Source organism: Pleurodeles waltl, chromosome 4_1, assembly GCF_031143425.1.
Source record: "Pleurodeles waltl isolate 20211129_DDA chromosome 4_1, aPleWal1.hap1.20221129, whole genome shotgun sequence".
NCBI lineage: Eukaryota > Metazoa > Chordata > Amphibia > Caudata > Salamandridae > Pleurodeles > Pleurodeles waltl.
The window spans coordinates 501,180,800-501,208,517 of NC_090442.1; the positions used below are offsets into that span (position 1 = coordinate 501,180,800).

Consider the following 27,718-nt stretch of genomic DNA (forward strand, 5'->3'; position numbering starts at 1 on the left):
CACGTAATCCTGTGATGTTCCAAACACTAAAATTGTGAAAAGAAACGCACTTAGGTTATGTTAAAAAGATCCCTCACCCACCAACCAAGTTGGTGGCATGCTTCATCATCGGGGTCCCACCCGAGACACCTAGCGTGTCATGGGTGTGCTGTGACGTCTGATTACAGTGGAGTAGATTCTGTCATTTTTACCACACATACACATACTGGTTGGATTTGGCACGAGGGTGAGTGATGGTTCAGTAGATCAAATTTAATTAACTAGATATTTCACAAAAGTGAAAAGCACTGTTAATAACTGAAAGGCCAAAAAACAAAACCAATGACTCACAGCTCGTGAGCCATAAAACTGCGTCAAGGCACCAACCGCTTTACAGTCCATTCACACACCTTTCATACATGACATGCACAAGACCATTCACGCTGCCAGCCACGGGCCCAGCACATCACAACACTCGCATCAACAGACAGCGCCATTCAAGGGCACATCACTTTCATATGTCCACATGCCTGATACAGCAATCACACCAGCTGGACTCCACGTACACCGCCAGCCAAGCGCCACCCGACACACACCGCCAGCCAAGTTCCACCCCACGCACACTGCCAGCCAAGCTCTACCCCACACACACCGCCAGCCAAACGCCACCCCACACACACCGTCAGCCAAGCGTCACCCCACACACACCGCCAGCCAAGCACCAGTCCATAAACACTGCCATCACCTTTTTTTTTTTTTTTTAAATAACAAAGAAACCACTAATTATAAATAAGTACAAAACTACAAACACAAAAGCTCTAACTGAATACATGACAATAATGCCAACCGTGAAACTGAACATATGAAAATATAAAACAGCAGTTAACGCTCATGGTATTTCCCAATAATTCTTCCATGTCTGGTGGCTTCTGAAACAGCCACCCACACACAGCCCAGGCTTTGAAGGACAATCAGGGCAGTACACCCTAGTCTCCTCTGCCTCAGATGCAGAGTCAGTCTCATAATCATGGTCAGAGGACGCCTCAAAAAGCACACCAACAACCTGCTGAGCAATCATCCTATGGCTAGCCATGAACCTTCCTACAAAAGGTAACTGGACAAATGCACCACAAACAACTGTGTAGGATAGGTAATAAACAAAGTGTAGCTTGATCACTAAGAGTTATAAACTCGAAAACTATACCGCTCACTTGCCTGAAAAAGCTTGATTCACCAGCAACTACTCTGCACAGCCACAGCAATCACCAATGATATCCCACTAAAAAGAAAAAAGAAAGGCAAATTAGACATAAGACAACACAAATATCATTGTGCATAAATCTAAGGACAATTTCATACAAAATCCTGCATTTAGTACACATAGGGGCAGAAATGGCATAGAATATATTGCCCCCTTTGGGGGTGACCCTTGCCCAAGGGGCCACCCCTCCACTCAAAGCACACACACACACACACACAGACACACACACATGATCGCTGGCGCTAAGTGGATTCTAAAAAAAATAGGCAGGGGCAGAACTACCCAACAGTGGAAAAAATATCCCTGGCGCCTTTATTGCTTTTGCTCCCGCGGAGGCATATGGTCTAAATAAAATAGGCCAATCTGCCCCCAAAGGGGGCAGAAATGGCATAGAATATATTGCCCCCCTTGGGGGGCGACCATTGCCCTAGGGAGCGCACCCACACACACACACACATTATCCCTCGCGCTAAGTGGATTCTGCCCCCCTGGGGGGCAGATGGGCCTAAAAAAATAGGCTGATCTGCCCCAAGACCCTTGCCCAGATATGTTTTTGGTATAGACTTCAAGATAGCATAATACTTTTGTGGAAAGTTGCTCAAGACTGAGAATCTCTAGAATTAAAGACAACACAGTTAAAGAAAATCTCACAATTTACTTTACAAATAGATGGGTAACTCAGCAGTAGATTTCACATTCATGATAACTGGAGGGAGAATTGCAAAAAGCACATTTTGGGGGTCATTACAACCCTGGTCAGGGCTGTTCCGACAGAAGCACCGCCAACAGGCTGGAGGTGCTTCCCATAGCATTATGACCATGGCGGAAGCGCTGTGGTCGCACCGCCGGGACCGGCGGTTTACCGCCACTTCAGTCCCGCCGGTTTTAATCCCGGCAGTGAAAAGCGCGACGGGAGCAACTTCACCCATCGCACAGCCGCAACACCGCCGGCTCCATTTGGAGCCGGATCCTGTGTTGCTGTTGTGATCCCTGCTGGGCCGGCGGGCGGAAACCAGGTTCCCGCCCGCCGGCCCAGTGGGGATCTCAAAATGACAGCGGCGGGAGTGCGGCCGCATTGGCGGCCCCCCGGCGGTCCAACCTTGGCGGGTGGCTTTAGCCGCCCACCAAGGTTGTAATGAGGGCCTAAATGTAATCGATGCATTAGAGCATTGAAACATATTATACCTTTAAATGAGTTTACAACCTAAAACATGTAAAAGACATTCAAAGTTTCAAGAATGGTGATTGATACAGAAGAACATGACACACAAGTGATACATATCTGTATCCGGTTTGCATTATGGTCTACAACCAAAGTGTTCACCAGAAGTTTTACAAAAGGTTGGTAAGAAAACTGAAGGAAATTAATGTATGGAAGTAGATCAGTCAGTCAATTAAAAGCATGATGTGTGCAACAACTTTTCAACACAAAGCTACAAACAATTATTAAAAAATGCAACAATAACTAGCAATATGACTTGGAAATGTAAAACATATCCAAGGAACCTTCGTCGTAACATACAAAAAATGCATATTTTTCAAAGAATATTGGGTCTGATGTACTTAATTAATGATGTGTAAATCAGACATTGGGATTTTTGAATAATCATAATTTCTAAATCACAGTGTAGTAAGGACAAAATGAAAAATTGGAGTCACAGTGACTAACAATCATACCTTACAGATCTCCATATAGAGAAATGGTAATATTCACAAATACTAACTTCTACATTTACGGAGTTGCAATTCATGAACCAGTAAATTACAGCTGTCATGCTGGCAGAGACTGGTGACTTCACAAGTAGGTAGTGAGTCAAAACTTCCATTTCTGAGGGATGAGAAGAGCAGAGCTCCTGTGAAGTTACAAACGTTTGATACATGGCACCACAAGAGTCACAGGAAGAGGAAGTAGAGTGTAAAAGGAAGCACAGGTTTGGTGAGAAGGAGTTTACCATATTAATAGAAAAAAAGGTGGTCCATAATAACCAGTTGTTTGACAATGCATTGCTCACAGTACCAGAGGCCACAAAAAATGGAAAATGGAGCTGAATCCAAGAGTGTATAAATGCCATGGATGAGACTTACAAAAGTATACATGCAATTAGATGTGGGGATGGCTTTTCCTTGAGCAGGGCATCTCTGGAACTGTCCTCTCATTGCAAGCCCAAGGATTAGAAGGTGCAGTCAAGTCTTTTGTACAGTCTTTCTTTGCTGGGTCAAGGGAACAACTGTGCAGTCCTTCCATCCTCTCCCCAATGCAGATGTCATCTGACGTCTACTTGCCAGGAATTCCACTTCTGCGCCCAGGCCTTGCCCTCAGAAATGCAATGACTACTAGTCAATGTGCTACCAGGTCCCCTTACACCTGATGACATCTTCCTGCATAGTGTGGCTTTTACCTCTATCAATAAGCAATAGTCTGCCCATTCCTAAGATGGCAGAACCCACCTCTCAGTATGTGGAGTTTGGTAGCCCACCCTAGAGGTGTGGTTACCTGAGAGTTTCATGCTTATAGGAAAACTGGTTTGGCAACTGTTTCCCTCTCTCTGTCCCTGACATAAGGCTGTCTACCAGATCTCAAGAGCGGCCTGTCCACATTTTCTGTTCAAAGGAGACTTCCCCTTTGAAGCTCGTCTTTTGGGCTCACACCCAGTTTCATCTTCCTGCCAGGGAGAGGTCATTTTGTGTTCCTTCCTTAGAATTGTTCACAACTGCAGAGGGCTGAAGGCTGTCTCATGACCAGCAATTGTAAATGGTCATTGTACATCTTGGTCAACAGAATTTCAACTTTCTAAAACTGCCATTTACTACAGCCTTAGAGCCCGCAGTAGCGGGCTAAACCGGCAATTAAAGGCCTGCTCAAGCTTTAACAAGGGAGCAGGGCTTTAATTGCCAGTATAGCCAGCTACAACGGGCTATAAGACTATTAGAACATTCCGCCACTAGAGGGCAGAATGTTCTAATAAATAAAACAAAGTCCTCAAGGAGTCCGAGGGGACTGAAATACCCCCGGGCTCTATGAAGCCTTCGTTCACCGCTGTTGCTGTGAACAAAGAACAGTGGAATGTTGACGCTTAGGCTTTTACCAGCCAGTAAAAGCCCAGAGCACTCTACTGTCTCAAATGGAGCTCCCAACATTCCAATGTTCTAATTAAGGTTACAATAAATTTGACTTGGTCATTAAGTCAGGTTTAATGTAATAATTATTTTGTACCGTGAAGCACCAACTTTAGTAGTCCCATTCAGAAGTTAGCACAGATGAGTTGTCAGCTGTAAACCTGTACTCACTAATGGGGCTACTAGCATTTCTACAGCAAAAATGACAAGTTGAGGTTTTTTGTGTTAGGACACATAAAGCCAGTGTTGATTCCTCTATTAGGGTGGAGAAGCACCCAACTGCGAGCACAGCAAACATGAAAAAGAAAATGGCAATAAAATGACTTTACTACAAATTTTTTTTTCATGCTGGCATCCAAGACAAGTATGACAGCGGGCCATTGTAGCAGATTGGAAGCAACAGGGAGGAGTGGTGGCACTCCATTTCAAAGTATGCATGCCATTTTGACTGCCTGCCTTGTGACAGCCAGCCATACATGTGAACTTTACACATGTTACACAGCTAAGTTGGAAGCTGGGACCCCCCCCCCGTGTCTAAAGGAACATTGAGTTAGTCGGGCAACCTGGCTGTATTTATGACTACTTTTAAGCTACACAAATACAACATACATACATCTATTTTTTTTCATAGGTTTGTGTGTTGACAGCAAGATATGGAAACACTCTCTGAATTTGTGATAGCATTATGTGCAAGTATACATGATGTCAGATATGTTGATAAACAATGCTATCCCCATATTCATGAAAGGTTAGATCATAATATAAGATGTGTGGACAAATTGGCCAATACAACTAGTGCACTCCCAAGAAGGAGAGTCAATGTTAAAAAAAATGCTCATTGTAGCCAATGTGTAGCAAAAGGATTGGCACACAATTCTACTCTCTTGGAAGTGTTAGAGACACTAGAATCCCCTATGAGGAACAAGACATTTGTAACAAGAAAGTAGAAAGGGTCTAGCCCAAGTAGTATTTCTTTAGCTGAAAGACATACTGTACACATAAAAAGGAGTTGCTGAGAATGCAGAGGCAGGTTGGTAAACAATGTCAACAATATAATTCTACTCAACTGTATACATGAGCACAATGATTTGTAGGAGTATTAGTCTTTAACTATGCAGTTCCATGGCTTGCTGCATGCAGCCAATAGTTATCAAAAATTGAACATTATGGATTTTATATACTTCAGTTTTGTGGACAATCAAAAGTCATTTAACTAACTATTAACTACAAGTTCATAAGACAATTCATTAGGTCACAGGAGTTTGTATGTTAACTGCAAGACACATATATGAACTTATTTCGATCTTAGGTTGATATATCGAGAACAAATGTTGGCTTTTGACAGCAGTAACAACCTTTACACACTTCTACAAGTACTGTACTTCTGATGTTCATCCTAAAAATGTTGACCCTGATACACAAAGGGTCTCTGCACTTGTGGCAGATGCCCGCAGTCGTGATAGAGTCTCCTCACTCGGAACTAAGGGCCAGATGTAGGTAATATTATGTATGTTGCAAACAGCGAAAATCGCTGTTTGCGACGTGCAAACTGCACTATGTAATGCACAAAACTTGTTTTGCGATTCGGTAACCTGGTTACCGAATCGCAAAACGGGTTTGCGAGTCGCAATTAGGAAGGGGAGCACCCTTCCTAATTGTGAGTCGTAGTGCAATGCCAGATTGCTTTGTGATCACGAACACGCGGTCGCAAACAATCGCAGTTAGCACCCATTTCAAATGGGTTCCCCTTTGTGAATGGCATTAAAAAAAAAAAATTCCAGAGCAGGCAGTGGTCCTATGGACCACTGCCTGCTCTGAAAAAATGAAACGAAAACGTTTAATTTTTTAGTTTTGTAATGCATCTCGTTTTCCTTTAAGGAAAACGGGCTGCATTACAAAAAAAAACCTGCTTTATTTAAAAGCAGTCACAGACATGGTGGTCTGCTGTCTCAAGGGGGTCACAAATTGTGACCCACCTCATGAATATTCATGAGGTGGGCATTTGCGACCTCCTTGCGAGTCGCAAACAGTGTCAGGGACACTGTTGTGCATAGGGTTTTGCGACTCACAATTGCGAGTCGCAAAACCCAATTTACCTACATCTGGCCCCAGATCTCCGCAATAAGAAGTCTCACAGTTGCAGAGGCCCTTTAAGAATCAGGCCTATTATGTATAACTATCATAATTCATTTTCAGGTTAACAAAACATTGATTGGATTAACAACCAAATCAATGAAAACTTATTTTATTTGTGTAATATCAACTACCAGAGGATAAATGCATTTAGTTTTCCTAATCTGGATGGAGTTACATAAATTGTTGTTGTTTGTGTTCTAGGTGTTAATGGCACTATAACTTGCCCAACAACAGTTGAGCTCGACCAACCAAGTGATCCATACTCCGACAATGGGCCCCGCCTCCGTTATCTCCGCTTGGATGGAAATGATATCAAGCCTCCAATTCCCATTGACCTTTTGGTTTGCTTCAGACTCCTACATGCCATTATTATTTGATAATATTGTCCCCATCCTTATCTTCCATTTTAGGAGTTTAGTGAATGTGTTTCACAGTCAAGATGTGAGTTTCATACACTAGTCCACATTAGCCAACACCTTTTCTCTGTAATCACTTTTGAAGACATTTAGCCAGTGCCTGTTCAACTGATACACTATATATAAAACGTATGTGTTTCTGCAAAGAAAACCCATCTGAATTGTCACAGCCTATGTGCCAAAATTATTCTTAGTACAAATGTTTATTAAATATAGGAGGTCTGAAAGGAGGAGGACAATCATTTTACATTTGTTATACTGTATTGTACTTTAATTGTGGTCTTTACTTATTACAGCATTTTTCCCATATCATTCATGTATATTTTGTGTAAGTAAAATAATATAGGTTTATTCAGCTTTATCTACATTTATGACAATGTTACCTTTTACACTATAGTTTGAATTCTGGCACAGATATGCCTGCATATGAATGACAAGATTAAATAAGTACCTCCGAATAATTGCTTTCAAACTCTAACAGACACATGCTGATAAGAGAATACCTTGACAACAATCCACCTATTCAAAGCAATGGAAGCATCACTTAGTCAAAAAGTATTCATTCAAACTGACTATTCTTAGGTGCTAAAAACCTCTGCTATGTGATTCCATAGATTCTTGATTATAGGATTCAAAATTGTAGGATAATTTGTAGAACCACCTAGTACAGTAAATGAGATATGCATATGTCTAAATTGTGACTTGTGTAATACTACTTGCTTCCATAATGGTGATTTACTTGGATATGACAAGATTGATATTGCTGTAAGAGTTAATAAAGTACAAGCATAGTGCTTCCCAATTAACTAAAGCTGAACCTTATTTAATCCCTTCGGAATCCATGCCTAAAAATGTAAACACAAGGATACTTTCAAAGATCAACACATCTTTCTATTTTTGTGAGTTAAGCACCACTGTCTTAGCGTTCACACAGCTTAACTATGTTACACTGGATTTACATGTGACTGCATTATATCCTTTGTGCAAAAACTGACCCCACTTTGTGCTGAGAGCCAAAATGGATTAAAAACTGCATAGAGAGTTTGTGATGATCATAAGTGACTGGGGATGAATAATTGAAATTCAACAGTGAATCCATCATGAATTCATCATCAATTTAATTACAATGAAAAAATTCATATCACACCCTTTTCACCGAACAATCTTGAAAGATGGGAAAACATAGCTGTTTGTTGAAGAAATATCTGAATCTTTAAAACGATAATAAAAATGTAATAAACACTGCAAATTTGATAAAGGTGAATAATAAATACAAATGCATTCTTGGGAAATAGGACAACATTGTCTTTACAAATACAAACAGATATATTAATGAAGTGATTTGCAGTCACAAAAGTAAATGGATGAACATTTTTATTTATTCTCATAGTGGTAGGTCAGCAGTTATTTGCCCCTCATTTATTCATAGACGTACAAAGTGGAAACATGACACCAAAACATCTGTGTTTGGTTTCCACTTAGTAACACATTATGGACGTTTGTGGAAATTGCCCGCACTTACTCGCTTTCATATTTGCAATGCTTCTCCAGGTAATACCAAGGGGACTTAGGTAGCCAAAATATTACTAAAGGGGTGATATTATGTTCATAAACTATTGTTAAGTCTGTTTTGGCATGCTACTCTCCATGAAATGCTGCAAGATTTGTAATTGGGCTGAAATAAAACCAATATGCAGTGCAAAAGGCAATGCACTAAAAGGCTTTTGTATCCAGCCATGAGATGGAGCATGAGACTAATTTCCTCAACAAGAACTTGCTGAATCCTATTTCTGAAAAGTCTGAAAAGTAGTTGTGCATCTCAGCCTACTTGTCAAAGCGTAAATGCATAACCTTTATTCAGTGGTTTAGAATTTTATATATATGTTATTTCCTGAATCTGGAGTGTGCGATTCTTATCGTTTTCTCTTTGGATTGATATATATATATATATATATATATAAATATATATATATATATATATATATACATATATATACACACTCTGAGTACTGCTTTCAAAATTAGTTTATTCATGCTGAAGGTTATCAATGTGTTTTGGTTGTGCATAGCAACTTTGATCGCAATAAATACCCTTGTCTGTAATAACATTAAGTACTTTACCTTAGTGAATAACATAACCATAGGACAAAAAGACAATGCTAAATGTGGCTGCCATCTTCAAACATATAAATATTTCATTTTGTACATCTGATTCACTCAGAAGATAAACATCCTTACAAAAACATATCACATTATCAGTACAAGATTAGGTGGCAGTGTCTGTATAAAAACCTCACTTTCACACATGCTCTGTTATAGAAGATGATAAATGGATGTTCAATGTTCCTCAATTTTTCTTTTTCATTGTAAACAGAGCCTTCCCTCTCTTAAGTTGTCTTGCTCTATTTGACACTGCATTGAGGATACTTTCCAAATACCCCTGGCTTTGAACCTTGACCTCTTTTTTTCTTTGGTCTTGATATATTCCCTTTCTAAGCTAAATACTGTCTTAACTTTATATGATTCACCAAAGGGGATACTTTTAATGAGCAGGGTTGAATACATATTCTTAGCATGTAAAATGCTATTTCCTGCAGTGGGATTTCTGTATAGGGTAGTTACCAACTTGCTGCCATCTACCCTTGCCAATACATCCATGAATTCTGTTTCCTTATCACTCACCTTACCTGTGAAGGACAAATTCAAAGCATTGTTGTTTAGTTCTTCAACAAATTGTATGGTTTTAGTTTCAGTCCCTTTCCATAGTACAAATAGGTCATAGTATGCTCCACCCATTTTTCCACTGACCATCTGCTCCTCTCATCAGCCCTTACTCAAATTTGCATAGCTGGGGGCAAAGCAGGTGCCCATCACTGTTCCTCTTAAGCTGATGAAAAGTTTCCTATTAAAAATACATGTTTTTAGATATACACCATTCAATTATGCTTAACAGCATCTTATTATGTTCGTAAAAATTATTGTAGATCTCACTCTCAGAAAATATTTTACCACATGGATCCCATGCATATGTCTTATGCTGATATACAGCAATATCACATCTAAGGTCATAAGCAGCATTTCATTTTTCCACCTGACATAAAAAAATCCAGGGCAAAAAAATCCACAGTGTCCTTGGTGTAGGACTGTAGATTGGTTACCAATGGGCTTAAAAAGTCAATATATTTGGAAACATTTTCAAGCAATTTGTATTGTGCCACTCTAATAGTGTGTTGTGGCAAGACCTGCATATTCTTATGCACTTTAAGGATGAAATAAAAGATGAACAGTTTGGAGTGATCCTGATCAAAAGCCCACACCCATCCCAGCAGTGTAGACCTCCCCCCCTCCAATTATTTAACTCCATATCTAATTCTTCCTTCACTTTCAAATAATCAGCCAGTATTATCCTTCTGTAACTTTCAATGTCATCTAGATGTTTATATGCTTATACCATGTGCATATTTTATCTTATAGTACAACATTGCCACCTTTATCTGAGCTTCTAACCACTACATAAGTGAGGTTCTGTAATCTTTGTCCAGTGCTGCTATAATCTTTGTCTCTCTGTTTGCTAAATTCATATTTCTATTCTTGACAGAGCTACATTGAATATTCCTGAGTTCAATAATTATTGCTTCTGAGAAAATATCAATATTGTCATATGGTGTCTGCAGGACATATCTGGGTTTTGTTCTAAAATGTATATACCCTTCTTCTATCAAGGGTATATAAATCCTCCTGCAAAACTGTCCCAATTTCATGGGCCAACTCATCTTGCTCCCGTTCTAATTCAATAGGTTCTCTCACCAAATCTACATCAGAGACCAGAAAATGTGTAGTTTCATCTGTGACTCTGAACCCATTAAACCTTCCCTGTCTTTACTTTTGGATATTTTAGACAATTTTAATTTTCTAATTAATTAGTACAAATCCACTCTACTCTGTGCATAGCTGAAATTAGATTCTTGACCGTATGACTACCTTAAGAATTAACTTGTGTTTCTGCAGCTATGAGAGTCTCTTTAGTTAAATTTAGTACAGTTTGAATGTCATGGGTCATTTCTTGTTGTTTTGTGTTGTTCTCTCAGGTTGCTCTGCTGGAACATCTCTTCTCATGGCCACCCCTCCTTTGTCTTCTCCTGCTTCTGCCTTTGTTTGACCTCTTTTGGGTCTTTGGTTTGTTCTCTGGTCCAGCCTCAAAAAACTAAATTCACCAATTACTGACATGCGTTTTTTGTAATGTATCTCTTATCTGATTCATCTTGTTCTAATTCTGAACCAGTGTCAGAGCTAAATCACTCAAAGAGAAATCCTGTTGAATTGTATTCTATCTGTTTTTATAGATTGTGTGAGTCCAGGGGTAGTGGACCAATTAGATGAAACTGGAATTTTCTAAAAATGCTTTTCTAAGAGTAATTTATTTCACACATCGACTTTTAGTATTGCACAGTGGTCATCCTTAAATATTTTTGTAGAATGATTGTTAATGTAAGTTCAGGAAGTGAAAAAGATAAAGGTTTCTGTTATGTTTAAATACCTTGTCCTCCTGGGGTATCTAATCTGCCCAACATAACAAAGTACTTCTGTTTGCCCGCATCCCACCCACTGAAGTTAGTCAAAAATCAAATTTAATAAAAAAACATGTATCATATAAGCTCACTACATGTGCCACGTGAATACAAGAAAACTGAGCTTATACTGACCCATACCCAACCTAATAGAATAATAACTAGAGAGCAAGAATCTATATATGTGTTTTTAATATTAATTAATTATTACAAATATGTATTCCATCACAGATTGCTGATTTTGAAACTGGTTTCATTTTCATATATATAGCTCCAGAAAGGATTGTAAGAGGTGCTGAATAGTACATGTAGGACCGGTCTAGGTTAGCATTGCTCAAATTCTGCATTAGTGTTTTTTCTTCTTCCTGTTGATCTTTTAAAGGGTTAATCGTTGGTTCTTTCTCCTTTTTTTCTAAGCATATTTCATATATTTTTAGATTAAAATGATATATTGCATTTAGAGCTACAAGGTCATTGCTTAACGATGTAACATATCAGCATTTCTACATGCATAATTATAGAGAACAGAAATATTTATCTTTTATAACTCTAAAAGGGAAATGTTGCTAATGTTAAAATCCTTAAAAAATATATTTAGCTCTCCCCTGTATAAGGAAGCATTCCTTATAAAAAGGTACAGCACAAAGTATTTTGGTAAATGTTAAAATATCTACAGGAAAAAGATACAGGGCATGATATCATAGGCTGTAGAGTCTGATGATCCAGTTTTGGACTTGCTTGCTGCATGAACATCTAAGACTGAAAATTGTATTGCTTCTTATAACTTCCTTTGCATCTAAAATTAGGAAAGAAATACAGAACACAATGTTCAGTATTCTTTTTTTTTATTATTGCTTCGATTAGTGCAGAATTATATCTTACATTAAGCTTTTACAATGAAGTCTAATTTTCTAACTTTCTGAATGGCAACCCCAAATAACAAGAATACATATAACAATCTCTTTATCAACATATCTGCTCCAAAGGTTACTTCAAAAGCCTATTATGTTCAATGCTACAAGAGTACTTTTAAGAGAGTGCTGTAGCTAAAGTTAATTGATTGTGTCAAAAGCTTGGTAGGGCAACTCGTTTTCAACCCAAAGCTCATTTTGCAGCACAACCAACTTATTGATTAGTCACCAACTATAACGTATTTGTGTTACGATCTACATAATAATATTGATGAAGCAGAGTTCTTTTTGTGAATCCTATTGAAAGGGCTGTGAATGCAGAAATGGGGGCCTGAAAGGGACACCAGACACAAACCCTTCTTTTATAAAACAGCCTTTTTTATTTCAGGCCCTGCCCCATGTGCTCTTCTTAGTCCATGCAGCCACATTCATGAATTGGAAGCTGACCCTCTTAGAAAGCTTCACCTTTGTAAATTGATGCTATCTCCTTACCTATGAAGGCAATGGCAGTAGAACACCATTGTTACATGGCAATAAAAACCATACCTCTTTTTCTTCACATTTCATAATAGGTTTGTGAATCAAAAAGTGCCTGTGGTACATTGTGACTTTGGATTTTGCAGTAGCTGATCATCTTATTTTGCAAATTCATAGCTTTGCGATGCAAAATGAAGTAGTACATAAGGTGCCTAACATCCTTCTAGTGGTATTATTAAATATATATCAACCAGTTCAATGATCTAGCAGAGAGAACTATATTATACAACTGTTAGATAAAACTTAAGTTATCACAACACCAGCATTGTAATTATCCAAATAATATATTCAAACATCTGGATTAGAGTCCGGAATTCACTTAGCATGTCTTACACGCCTGATATGCACCATCAATTGAGTAAAGCAGGAATGATATTGTTGATCAACATTTACAGAACTAAAATAAGAGATCTGTCAGACCTTACCTTTTTGGAACTTCATGTTGCAAGTTCAAATGAAGATATGCAACCAGGGCAATTGTGGCTTGAATGACAGATGGACACAGGCTAATGATGTAATGAGCAAAATGACATAAGGTCGATAAATAGAAGGACACTATTTTAATATCTGTTGTTAAAAGACATATGTGTGTGGTCTGCAGTGGAGAAACATATTGGGAACGCAATATTAAATCTCAACAGAGTTCCTTCTCAGTCTTCTTTTATTACAGCCTCAAGGAAAGTGACCAAATGTATAAGTGTAACATTTCATTGTTTCAGTAGTAGAGCTTTTGAACAGCTTTTGATCTTATTAGTTAGTAATATAAAGAAATAAAATATTACGATGGTTGATTCACCCTGTGGCCACTATAACGATAAAGTTAGTTCAAGCCTGGTCCTCAGTACATCTGTTTCCCACATCAATGGGCAAATCACATATTTGCACCTTTCCTCTATGGTACACACTTGTCTCTTCATGTTCACAAATTTGCTGATGTACTATATAAATGTCTCCTTTAATAGAAGGCATATTGGAGCAATTGACATCCCCAAAATCATACTGACTTGCCAGATTTCTGGCAAGTCAACCAGAAAAATAGGCAAATCAATGGTATAGCTTTTATGAAACATATGTATTTCACACAATAGTGGATATTATACTGATGCACTATAAAGTGGTTGCCAATCTTTAATTAAAAGGTTAAACTGAAAAGAATATAAAAAATAGATTTCTGGGATTCATTTTTTCAAATCAAAAGTTCTGCATGTCTGTATTCTTTTTGCAATTGTGAGCAAATATGTATTCCCAGCATGAGGTGTTCTGAGTAATGCTGTGCCCTGGGAAAAGATGCACGAGGTCAAAACAAACAAGAAAGAAATACTTGGGACACTTGCATTGTCTTGTGTAATCTGTTTGTGAATTCCCAAAGGTAAGCTATGCCTCCTGATGTTAAAATTAAGTCATAAAACAGTTCATTGTGATTAATCACATCTGTTGAAAGGCCTTGTCACGAAAGTATCCGTTCTGTTGATACCTATAGCAACAGGTTTATCAATAAAATGTATGCAGTTCTGAAAAATGGATAAAGCAACGTGAAGGACAGTTATGATCAGTGAACTGAGTGGTGAATTCTGATAATCACTTCAATACCCTTAATAATTATCAGCAAATTCATTGTAAGTGAAGATGATGGAACCACAAAATAATATTGTGCTATTCCTTTTTTTAATGCAGAGGAGTAAATTCCTTCTCATTATGCCATGCATCTGAAACGGTACAATAAGATTGACTCATGATGAATGCACTATGCAGATACCACAACAGATGCTATAGGTCATGAAATATAAATCATGATTTCAATACTTAAACACGGGACTGAGAGAAGATAACTTTCTGCCCATTTTCCTGTAAGTTCAAACTACGCTAGGTTCTTGTGTGACAGAATGAAACCTAATAGGACCTTAATTGATAACATAGGTAGGGCAGAGAAAATCAGTTGGACTAGATAGGTTCTTCCCCAGACAGTGAGTGTATTTGAATGTTGCTTGATGAAGGCTGTTTAGGCTTTTGGTCTAAGAAGTATTACAAGGGGGTATTTCTGTCACTTGTTTTGGAAAGGGTGTTACTCTTTATATATGCACACTCTAGATGCAGTATCATTTAATACTTCCTGCAATTTTTAATATTGGCGTTAGATTTCTGAAATTATAAAGAGGCATGTGGGACTAAAGAGAAGATTTGGAAATGCATGCGGCTAGGCATCCCCAGACTGAAAACAAACGGCTGCCTTCGATTTTTTTTTTTTATATCTGAATTCTTCTGTTCTTTTGTTTTGCTCCTTGAGAGTAGGGGAAGGGTGTCATCAACCTGATGCCTTCTTTGCAGACACTCACGGACGGACCCATGGAGACCGTCTGTACAAGAAGTCTTGAAATGTATTCTATCGTTTAGAGGAAACTAATGCACATCTTGAAAAGAAGAAGGGAGACTATCCCTTTTGTGAGAACTACCATGGCCCGGGTAATATAATTCTATATATTTTTAGAATGGCTTACTGATTCCGCTTCTCATGAAGTCACATTGAATAAGCTACATGTGGTGTATGTTGCACTGGCAGGTGGTTACCCTGCTGCAATATTCGTTCAAATGGTATAACCATTTATACTCTTAACTATGGTATATTATAATGTTTTTCACAACTGGCAATTCCCATGTATACGTTTTTGAAAAAATAACTCTTCCTCCTGACTCTGCATGAATTATTCAAATAAAAGCCACATTTTAAGACCACTGCGTATTACATATTAGTTAATTTCAATTTTGAAAATGAATAATAAAATCAAAATACATCTCGACTTTTCGAGTATTCCCATTGTCATTCAGTGAGAAACTCACTGATTCTAGCCTGCATCTTTATAAGCACAAAATCAAAAATCATTTCAGACTGTAATAGTCTTCAATAAATTCCAGTCAGATTTTTAAATGCAATGGAAAACATGAAACACTTTTACTGTTACTGTCCTGTCTTCCTTTTGACAACATGAGCAGTCAAGATGAAACATTACATGAAAGTTTTTTCCGTTTGGATAGTAATACATTTTATTTAGTTACAAGAGATTTTCTTTAGGCAAAACCCTTAGCTCTAAGGTTTTGTGTTTTGCATAAGGCTCATTTAGGGATTCGGTGCTGGTTCATGTCAAATATGTTCTAGAATATTTTGTGAATGTTTCTTGTTTAAAGGCAAACATTTTGGTTTTCGTTACTGCTATCAGTACATTTAAGTGGTTATATGTTCTCTAAAATCAATTCGTCTGTATTTCAAAAATTACTATTTGAACTACCGCCTTCGAAAGAAGGCTCCTTTGTTCGCAATCCATTTTTCTTTATTTGTATTTTCAGAATATTGGTTTGATTTTCGCGTGGTCAAACATCAAATGAATATTGGTATCTTAAACAATGCTGTATTAACTTTCGAAACATTTTAAGGTCTTAGTTTACCTTAATAGAATTGCCATAAAAGTTAAACGTATTGTTATGTTTTTCATTTTCAATGTTACCTGGATAAATGGGGGTTAACTAATTAACTAGCTGGAACGCTGAGCAAATGTATGAATATAATTTTATGTATTGGGCACGATAACATTAATTGGGTTGCATTTTGACTAATATTTTAGGTTTATGTTTTGTACGGAATATATATGAAATACAAGGTGATTTGTATTACTGTTACATGTTCAGTTAAAATTGCGATATAGATTTCGTTGCAGGTACATGATTTCATATTTAGGTGCTGTTTAATATTAAGAATCAATAAATGAATAGAACATTTTGTTCGGAAAAATGAACATAACTCAATTTTGTGTATGCAAGACTCTGCGTTTAGCTTGTAGAGTGCGACGATGTATTAGTATATACATATGAAGAAATGTAGTACATGACTTACTAACCATAAACTGATGTAATTCTATTTGGAATTTTTTTTTATCTTTTACGACGAACTCAACGCCGATGCCTTCTTTTCACCTACATGTGATGTGAGAAAACAGAAATTAAACACAAGTTTCTTTGCTGTCACATTAAAATGGCTTGGGCTTCTGAATGCACGTCTGTTTCTTTTTTTCAAAGTAACCCAATTATATATATGTACATATTTATTTATAGGTATGGTTAGGACCATGTTTCCTTAGAAAAACTGTTTCTTGACTTGCCTGTAGTTTTCGCATCATTTGACGAATCTTCATGACATTTTCCAGAAAAAGTGGCCCATTAATTCTTGTTGCACACAGAAGGTTTGGTCCATCAAGTGGGGGCCGAGAAAAGGGTGGGGGTCAAAAAAGTTGTGTTTCCCTTGTTAATTCCTATAGGACTTTTACATACAACTACAGCCCGAACCAGTGGACAGAATTACATCACATTAGGCAGAAAGCTAGCTTTCGGTACGCAGATTATGCTTTCGCTTTTTTAGTGTAAATCCATCCAGTATTTTTTGAGATATTAATGTGAAAATAAATTTCCAGGGAGTATCAAGGGGCGCGTATCCTTCACAATGTATTAGCGAAAAATGACAAGCTTGTGCAGGAAAAATGCGCAGCTCTTATTGGCTGCCAACACTTCAAACCAGGAAGTGTAGGCAGCCATCTTCGGACTCGGCTTCTGCCAAGTCCTACTAAAAAAGTTTACAGGGACGTTATAGTTAGGCTCACATTTTAAATATACAAAATCATAGAAAATTCAGCTGTTGTACTCAGAGTTATCTCAAGTAACTATAACTCGTGTTTGTTTTTCCAGTGAATGAAAATATATATATATATATATATATATATATATATATATATATATATATATATATATATATATATATATTCCCAAAGGTGTCCTGCAACAGCTGACTGCTGCCGCCTACGCGGTTAGTGCTCGGCTCCGGAAGCAGGCTCCGTAAACATTCAACAATTGTCTTTTCACTCAACTCCATGAAGAAGACGCCGGCACTCCAGACTTATTCCACAACAATCGCTTTATTGACACACCGACTGTACAAAAGGAAAACTCCTAAGGCTTAGGGCAACGCGTTTCAACCAAATCGGTCTTCTTCATAGCCCACCTTCTTAGTTTGAAAAAACAAGATACACCACCCCTTGACAATATATCCTGTCTGTTAATAAACATTTTACTCATCAATTTAAGTCATAACTAATACCATTCAGAACACCCCATTTTGTCATTCTGTTATTCCATTGTTCCATTTTATACACATTTATACATTCTTAATTCATTTTTGCTCATTTATCTTCTCCTTTATGTGTCCATCATCCCTTATAGATAACATTGAGTTTTCACTCCTTTTAAATCCTTTTTAAACACTTTAAAGTAACCCCTACACAATACTTCTCTCCCAAAAACTTTTTAATCCATCAATGAAAAAATAATTACAAATTAACAAAATAGATCAATAATAATATATCAAACAATAGGATGGTGTAGACTACATCATAAAGCACCCGGTCTGCCTTATCTTCTTCTCTTCATATACTCCTCATGTAAAGCATCCCACATGTACATACAATTCTTTGTCCTGGTTCAACCCCCACGGGGCTCTGCTATTTAGTCTAATTACCGTATTTATCGGCGTATAACACGCACTTTTTCTCCCTGAAAATAGGGGGCAAATGATGTGTGCGTGTTATACGCCGATATAATGTTAAGGTTTTTTTTTCTGAAATGTCCTCTTAAAATGAGGTGCGTGTTTTACGCCGGTGCGTGTTATACACCGATAAATACGGTATATACTCTGATTCCATCTTCCTTAAAACTCGTTCCCTGTCTCCTCCTCTTGGGGACAGAAAGACCCTGTCAATTCCAAAAAATAACATATTGTCAACTTTCCCATCATGTACTTGCCCACAATGTTGCGCTATAGGATAATTGGCATCATTATTTTTGATAGCCCACCAATGTTCCAATATATGTTATTTGACCAGAAAGATCATGCTACGCATATACAAATCTTTTCTCACTTTTCGCATTTGATGCTTGTGAGTTGTTACAGCTCTCAACTGTGAAATGTGCTCACTTGATGACCTAGAAGATGTATAAGGACCAGTAGTGGCCCATCTATACGGGCTGAGGGGCCACACCCCCTAACTTTTTCCTAACATGAAGTGTATCTGTCAGGCTGAACATAGGTCAGCCTGAAAGATACTCTTCTAGTTCAGACCAGGCAGCCAGGAACTGGACATGCTCTAAATGTGCAGGCTCCTGGCTGCCTGAGCTGAACTTTGCCGGGCTGAAGAAGTCACAGCTCCTGTGGGCATGACCTCTTCAGCCTGGCAAAGGTGCCTCAAGGCTCTCCCTCTCATAATGAAGGGGAACGTCACCGATTGCCTTGGAGTTGAGAGCTTCAGTTTTAAGCCCTGAAGTGCTCAGGGCTGAGTGTAAATCAGGGACACCTCATCACAGAGTGGGGTTGGGACTGCCGGCTCACCCCGTCCCACTCTGGTAAGAGAATGGGGCTGTGCCGTCCCTCATTGGCTGACCTTAGCCTGGGACCTCAGAGGCTTTCCTGTCGGAACTGCTGAGGTAAGTTTTTATTTATTTTTTCATGTTTTGTATGTACGTGCTGTATGAAGGTATGTATATTTGTTAGTGAGTGTTGTGAATGGGTGTGTGAGTGCATGTGTGAATCAATGGGTTTGAGTGAGGTAAATGTGTGCATGTGTAACCTCCCTCTCCCCTGCTCCCTCCCTTGTTTGAGTACCAGCCACCACTGATGAGGACTGAGAACATACTTTACCAAAGAAAGTTAATTGGAACACAGTCCTATCTTCATTTCTCTTGTGACCCTCTGGAATGAGATTAAGCCTTGTCAGTTGTTTTAGATATTGGAGAGAAGGTGGCATGGACGGTAGTGTAGGACAGCATTAGGTTTACTTCCGCATTGGAGGCAGACTACTGGATCAGTCTAAGCTGCACCAGTCTAAGCTGCACCACCACTAACCTAGTTCCTGGCAACATTCCTGGTTTTCGTCTCTTTGCATACAATCAGTTTATTCACTCTGCATTATGTCCCCACACTTGTTTGTTGTTCTCCATTGGTTCCCTCTCCCTGTTGCTTAAAATCCTACTCAAATTTCTGTTTTTCTCTCCTACACATCCATTCTCTAAATCCTTGCTGAGGCTTTCCGTTACCTTATGTTATATTGATTTGTATAGCGCACTAATCACCCAAGAGGCGCTTCGGCAGCTGTGTAGTTTTGTGGTCCCCAAGGTTCTCCGATAAAGAGCGAGGCCTTCATCTTCTTGAGAAACTCAAGGAGGAGGAGGCTCTGATGTGTTGAGGGAGGTCCTTCCATGTCTAGGGTGCGATGCAGGAGAATGAAGGACCTCCAGTTTTGCTTTTCTCTTCAGGTGTGTTGCTGACACTCCATCTCCAGTTACAGACTGCCTCTTGTTGACCTATTTTGCTAGACGGGATACAGTCCTTAATTATCATGCGAGAAGGAAGCTGACTTTTCACAAATGAATTATTCAAAGAAGACTACGTGTTTGTCTAATATTGTTTTGTGGACAGGATTACAAAGTGGTGGTTCTGTGAAGCTCTGAAATTGTTGAGAGTGCTATTTTGAACTAGGGTATAGCTCAGAGACTGGGCACACACCAATAAAGATGAACCACATAGACCCCTACTTAGAAAAAACTGAGTCACTCAACTCTTTCTGTGCATGAGAAAACAAAAGCTAGGAAACCTGAGCTTCCAGGACACACTTCTCTACAATAGCACAATTATAACTTGGTATACAAATATTATATATAGGTGTTAAACCACAAATTAATGCATTTAGTTGGAAGCTTGGATGGCATTACAGATAGGGAGCAGGGTCCTTGTTTGTGCCACAGTGTGCCTTAAAGCAATAAATGTGCTGCTCTCGGACAAGCCATGAATCTGAGGTCAGCGCATTTAGTGAAACAAGAAGTGTCTTGTTAAAATTTGCTCTCTTTTTCACAATTCAGGAGGCTTGCCATCTGCACTTTAAAGAGGGGAGAGAGATCGCATAGCAGGTACATAAAAATGTGGGAATCAAGAGGGGGCCCTGTTTTTCCTCCAGAGGGTTGGCTTAAGGAGGTGCACCCACAGGGCCCCACCTTTTTGTGGTGCAGTGTCAGTGTGGCTCTTTAGGGCTTATTTGCATCTGCACCTGTTTCTATGATATGGAACTAGTGGAGAAGCAAAGTAATTCCTGATTTGCATCACCATGCACCCATGCACATGAGGGAGCACCCTCTGAAGGTAACACTCATGTCTGAAAATGGAATGCTTGTGTGGGCAAAAAAAAATGAATATGAAGTAGTTTGCATACCATTATAGTTGTAACACTGGTATATTTCTATGCTAACATATATATTAACATCCCATGGAAAATCAAGATGCTTCAATCAAAACAAAACAATATAAATGATGTTCTTTATTGCATAAATGTAACTTTCAATTGACACAACCAATGTTATAATGTTAGTACCATGCAACCTACGTGTCGTTCAAAATTTTTCATGTGATCAGCCAAGAGTGCCCTGCTTAGGCATTGCAGCTGTGGATTTCATAAAGAATTATTGTCCCTCATTGATAGGGGAATACGTTGTCAGCAGGACTACATGTATGTTTATTATTTTGGGCAGCAAAGTGCTTTATTAGGAAATAAAGTGACAAGGTTTGGTTAGAAGAGTTTTCAGGTCCCTTCTGAAGTGCAGAAGTTTGTTGTTGATCCTTAGGTCGTCCAGCAGGAGGTTTCAGAGTCTTGCAGTCAAGTATAGGAAGGCCTGGTTGAGGGTCCTGGACTTTTTTACTTTCAGAATGTCCATAGGCATACCTGAGGCTTTCTCTGTACTTCTATTCCCTCTGGAGATCTTGGATGTGTTATTCAGGGTTGTGTGCAAAAAAAAGGGTATGACGTTATTGGTGATGTAAGCAATTTTGAGGTTTGTAGCCTCTTTAGGCCAGTAGTGGAGGTCTTTTTAAGGATGCAGTGATGTATTTTATGTTTTTTATACCTTTGATGAGGTGAGCTGCCATCTGTAGGATGACCTTTGGGAAGGCTGCGAGTAAGGTGGTGCTGCTGTTGAGGTGGGATAGCACAAGGGATTGAACCAAGTTTCTGAAATCTTCAGATGGCATAGAGGGTTTGATTTTCTTAAGGAGGTGGAGCTAGAAGGGTGCACTTTTGGTTACACTGTAGATATGTTATTGTTGGACCTGGCCCTCTCTGCAGAACAAAGCCCCAAACGTATTGCCTTCACCTCTCCTGTTATCTGAACCCGTTATTGTGTCCTTTTAAGACTGTGCATTTTACCACTGCTAACCTGTGATAAAATGCTTGTGCTCACTCCTTTAAACATGGAAAAACTGGCTTACACCCAGTTGCACATTTAAGTTAGTTATAGGTTCCTAGTAAAGTGGCACTACAGGTATCCAGGCCTATAAATTAAAAGCTACTAGTGGGCCTGGAACACTCATTGTGCCACCTACTAAAGTAGTATTTCCAAACCTGTCTCCGGCCTGCCGTTGCAGCTTGGGTGTGCAGATTTAAACTGCCATTTTGACCTGGCAAAATAACCCTTTTTCTAGGCCTAAACCTTTCTTTTTAAATCATATGTCACCCCTAAGGTAGTCCCTAAGCAGCCTAAAAGGCAGGGTGCATTGTACATAATAGGTTGGACATGTCCTGGCAGTGAAAAAGACCTAAATACATTTTTTACTATTGCAAGGCCTACCTCTCCAATACAATAACATTGGGTCATGTTATTACAGTTAATAAGTGATAACATTTGATTGGAAGCATCAGCAAGTCATATTTGGTGCCTGAGGAATTTTAGTTTAAAAACCCCTGTATCTTGGCACAAAAAGTAGCCAGGCTTAACTTCAAGGCAGTGTGTAAGGTATTTTTGTAGCAAATGAACAGTAATAAAGTGACAACACAACGCAAGAAAAATCCCACAACAATTTGGAAAAATAGAGTAAATTGAAATAAATCATTTGAAAACAAAATAAAACAATAAAACAAGACCAAACAGCAGGAATCCAATTAATAGAACTGGAGTTATGAATTTTTAAAGTTTAAGGTAAAAACTAGCATCTAAAAGATAAAAGTGTCAGTGGTGCGGGATCGCGTCAGAGTAAAAAAACATGGCTAACTGCAATGGAGCGTGGGTCGGATATTAGGAGTTCATGCCCAGTTTGGGATTACCTTGAAAGAAACTTCAAAGAAAATGTTCTGAGAAGGTAAAGTTCAGTAGGGCAAGGCTGCAGGTGGTGTCCAAGGAGGACACTTTAGCATGGAGAGCTGCTGGATGGAGATGCTGTAAAGATTGATATGTTTGGACATAAGGCCTGATTGAGAGTTTGGCAGGTGGGTTACTCCATCACAAATGTGACGGACATCTACCATATTATGATTCCCATAGGATATACTGGAATGGCTATACGGTAGATGGGATATCTGGCTTGTTAGTGACGGAGTAACCACATTCAGCAAACTCTAAATCAGGCCTTAAGTCTCTTTTGAGGAAGCTGAAAATCTCCAGCGAGATGAGGTAGGAGGCTTCATCCAACAAGAGATCCAGGAGGCCGGACACTCCTTTACCGAAGGAGCACTGAACAGAATTTGCTGCTGAGGAGAAGGACATAGTGGGAGCTACTGCAAAGTCAGGCCAACCAGCAAGGCAACTTGGGCAGATAGACTAGCACGTTGATCCCAGTCTTCCCTCTGTTCTCAGTATTTAGGCCAAACATTTCCTAAGTATCAAGTTTGGATTTTGGATATTTAGGGAACTTTAACACCAGAACCTATGGTCTTGATGGGGGGGTACACCACTTGGGGGTTCAGGACTTTAATGTCACTGACACTCTGATCAGGACACCAGCAAACTAGGACTTGGAGTCACGGTGGTAGTCCTGCTTCAAGTGGTGAACCAAGGCTCATGAAGCACCAAAAGCCTATAAGGTTCTAGGCAGTCTCCAGGCAGCAAAGCAGTCCTTCATTTTAGCAAAGCAGTGTTGTGGTGCACATAGAAGGTAACAGCAGCAGGCAGTTCTATGAGAGTCCTTGAACAGGTCCAGTAAGTGAACTGAAGAGTGGGTCTGAGGGTCTCTTTTTTATACATGTTGCATTCTATGAAGTAGGAAAAGTTTCAAGAGAATTACCATTTGAAGTCCCAGATGTTTTTTGATTCCCCTCCCCTGGCTTCAAGCTGGCTGCATGAACAAAGCAGTAGTGACAAGGCCTTTACACAGCCTATTGAGTTGCAAGTGGGGCTGTGCCCAGCTCCATCCGTATCCTGCCAGCTAATGGCCCACTCAGGCACACCTAATCCCTCTATTGTGTGGCTGTATGGGGGAATAAACAAAGTCCATCTGCCAACTGCACCCAGTCATGTGAACTAGAACAGGATGCAGGCACCAAATATTTGAGAGCGGGAAAATGCCAACATTCTAAAAGTAACATTTTCAAAATTGTAATTTAAAATGTAACTTTTACCAAGATAGAGGATTTTTAATTACAATTTCACAGACACCAAACATGAAATACAGACCTCTCCCCAATCATGTTAGCACTTAAATGTAAAAAGTCACCTCAATGTTCTCCTTTTGCACAGGTAGACCTAACAGTAGTAAAAAACAAAGTTAGACGTTTTTCACTAGCAGGAAAGGTAAAACTTAAAAGTACATGCCCAACCTTTTAATTACAATACATCTTGCCCTATGAGCCACCTAGGGCCTATCTGTGGCATATTATGCCTGGATAGAGGTTGTGGACATGTGCTAAGTGGAATTATGCAGAGCAAACTCCACCTAACTCAACAAGAGTGGGCAAAGTTGTGCTTGACTACCCGTTCGCGCTGATTGGTGCAAGTCACATGCTCCACATGCAAACAGCACCATGCCGCCATCTTGTTTTTCTTACTCTGTACATGGTCCTGAGCCTACTTTTTAATCCATAGTTTATCTTAGCCATCCTTACTTTATTCATCTAATTCTCCCCTGTTTTACATGTATTTCCTTAGTGTGTGTACTTGTGTTGGTGTAGTTTAAGAATTTGCCTCTTTTTTATTTTCTGTGAATATTAGTTTTCCCCTAATTGCTCCTAACTTAACTTCTCCCTCTCTATTCCTTCATTTCCCTTGTCCTTTTTAAACATTCCACTCAGCACCATGGCAGAATGTGGGGGATGAGGTGGCATCAGTGCAGGGGGTGCAGGGAACCGCACACTCTGCTGGCACTGGTGCCACCAAAGGGTACAGCCTCATGCATATTTTTGGGTGAAGATGAGGTAGGCACATTGGCTGCTGTGGGGGAGGGTGCGTCGTTGTGTCCACCGATGCACTGGGGTTCGGCATACTCAGCAGCAGCTGATGCACCGCTGGGAGAGGGAGCTGCCTGTCCTGTTGGGTGTCCAGGTTGCTGGGTTTGGTGAGTACCAGTAAGTAATCACTACCAATTTTGTTATATCTTATCCTATAATGCCAATTTATTTTTCAAACAGGATGCTGCTCACGCTCAGAGGTAAATTAACTTCACGTAATATAACTGTTATGTGATCCAGTTTGAGGAAGCCAGGTGGTCGGTGCTACCTAGTTCTGCTCGCTGCTTAGGCACTCACTTGGGCTGAATATTTAAGGTATTATGCTGTCTCCTCTGTCCTCCTATCACAAAGATAGTGGTAGTGTGGTAGTACTAGTAAATAATATATATCACTGAGTTACAGTTCTCTGTGTCTTTCTTTTCATGTAGCTCATACAGTCTCAAGCAATCTTCCAGTGATATATGCATGCATCTATGCGTTGAAAAGGGGAACTGACTGAATTGGCCCATCAAAGGGGGATCTAAATGCAATTTGTGAAGCAAAGATCATTCTTTGCAATACATTAGTATTTCCAATTGTAGTTTAGGAAATTTGAAATAGGGCTTAGGTAAGGAGTCAAAAATTAGGAATAGGTCAACTCAATCATATAAGTATTATGCAATCTGATTTAGAAAAGTACAATGGTAATACATTACAGCCTTTGCCTGTCAAAATAGGTTTTAGGAGATTAACTGTAAGACTAATATTTTTGTTGTTATCTTCTTTATTTCTTACATCAGCACCCAAGGGCAAGAAGAGGGCTTTAAAGGTTAAGGCCAAGGAGGGTGCCACCACGAGTGCTACGGCTGGTGGAAGTTTCACCGCCACCACTAGCGATTCAGTAGTGGCAGATGGCTCTAATGGCCACAGTAAGTTCTTGTTAATATTTATTTCTCTAACTTTTACCTCTCCCCATTAGATAAATGTTTCCTCCTTTCTATTATGCTGTGACTTGTTCTTCAAATTCTGTTAATTTTATTCCATAGTTGTTCTTGTTATCCCGCCCTACATTATCCTTGTATCTATATGTCTTGTTTCTGTACCTGACCTCCTCCTGCTTCTGTACTAATCTGTAGCTTAAGCTTTCTTCTGTTTGGTTATGCTGTCCCACTCCTCTAACATTATTATACCCTGTGGACTAGTACTATCCGACTAAGCCACTCGATTATGAGGTCTACTGTGAAAATTGCAGTTTGCAGACCCAAACAAGCTCTTCTATGCTTGTAGAGGCTTTCTATTTCTTGCTCATGCTCAAATGATGAGAGAGTGGCCAAGGCTATGTTAAACCCCACGCCCTCCAATGCTGTGTTGAATTATCCCAGCAGTTTTGATGGCAGTGCATCTTGGCAGTAAAGTAGTATGAAGACAGTCCCATTGCACTTGCCAAAACAGCCAACCACAACCAAACCATATGCCCTTCATTGACCAATTTATTCTACCTCTTCATTGCACTTCAAATGACTCAAAGTCATCACCCTTTCTCTGCCTCTCCATTATGGTTGGCTTTACTACTGGCTTTTGTAGCATCATCAATCAGCAAAATGCCCAAAGTGATATTTTAGATGGGAGAGGAGATACCATGAACTCAACTGTAGGTCGGGGGGAGGTGTATATGGCATTTAAAATCTGTAATGTTTGTCTAGCCGCACAGACCACCAGTGCTGGGGCCAGCACCAGTGCGCCAAATGCAGCACCTGAAGGAGTCTATGCGGTGGCAGGGACAGGTGATAGTCAGTCGCATTGCTTGGTTATTGAAATTACTTGTATACTCCCTGCATTTATTGTCAGGCAGATCCCACTCATCCATTATCATCCATGACCTCCCTGCCCATGGCACTTTGTGAGTCGTGACCCATGGGCCATGATGATCCCACCCAACTGCAGCATGGTTTAATCTGGCACTGCAATGTTGGCTGTGCAATGTGTGTCTGCTTCTGTTAATATAGCATGTACAAAGCTTTCAATGCATTGCAAACAAAATCAAAACAAGGTGTCTTTCTCTTTTCTCCCAGTGCCCACTCAGTCACCTCCCCTAGTAACCCACTTCTTAATTTGTTCCTAATTTCTGTCCACATTAAAAAAGAACAGTTTTCGTATGTGCCAGCTGTTGTGGCCCAGAAAAGTGGTGTATACTTCATACTTCATATGGCTTCCATAATGGATTTATGTCTGTTCAAATTTGACATCCATCAACTTATAGTTTCAACAACAGTGACTGAGTAACCCTAAACTACATCATCAGTGACACCCCCTCAGTATTCTATAGCAAAAACTCTACTGCAGCTATCCAGACTTTTCCTTGTAACTTACCCTGTTGCAGCAGACTAAAGACTGTTTAGAGTTTGGCGGAGGGGGTTACTGCCAAGTAAAGATATTTGATTTAAATCATTTGTATTTGAAGGTGAGGCCAGCAAGTAAAGTGGAATTAATTGTTTGTGATTTCATGGTTTACAGATGAAATACT

The 27,718-nt window shown here is 39.4% G+C and overlaps 1 protein-coding gene across 4 annotated transcripts in view; it reads left to right on the plus strand.

Moving 5' to 3' along the window:
- KERA (keratocan) overlaps positions 1-16,964 on the plus strand; it is a 195,688-nt gene extending 178,724 nt beyond the window's left edge. For all 4 annotated transcript variants that reach the window (XM_069228801.1, XM_069228800.1, XM_069228804.1 and 1 more), the window contains exon 3: positions 6,695-16,964. In XM_069228801.1, the coding sequence (XP_069084902.1) occupies positions 6,695-6,870 (176 nt within the window). In that variant the 3' untranslated portion in view covers positions 6,871-16,964. The remainder of the gene's footprint in view (positions 1-6,694) is intronic.
- Positions 16,965-27,718: the final 10,754 nt, after the last annotated feature.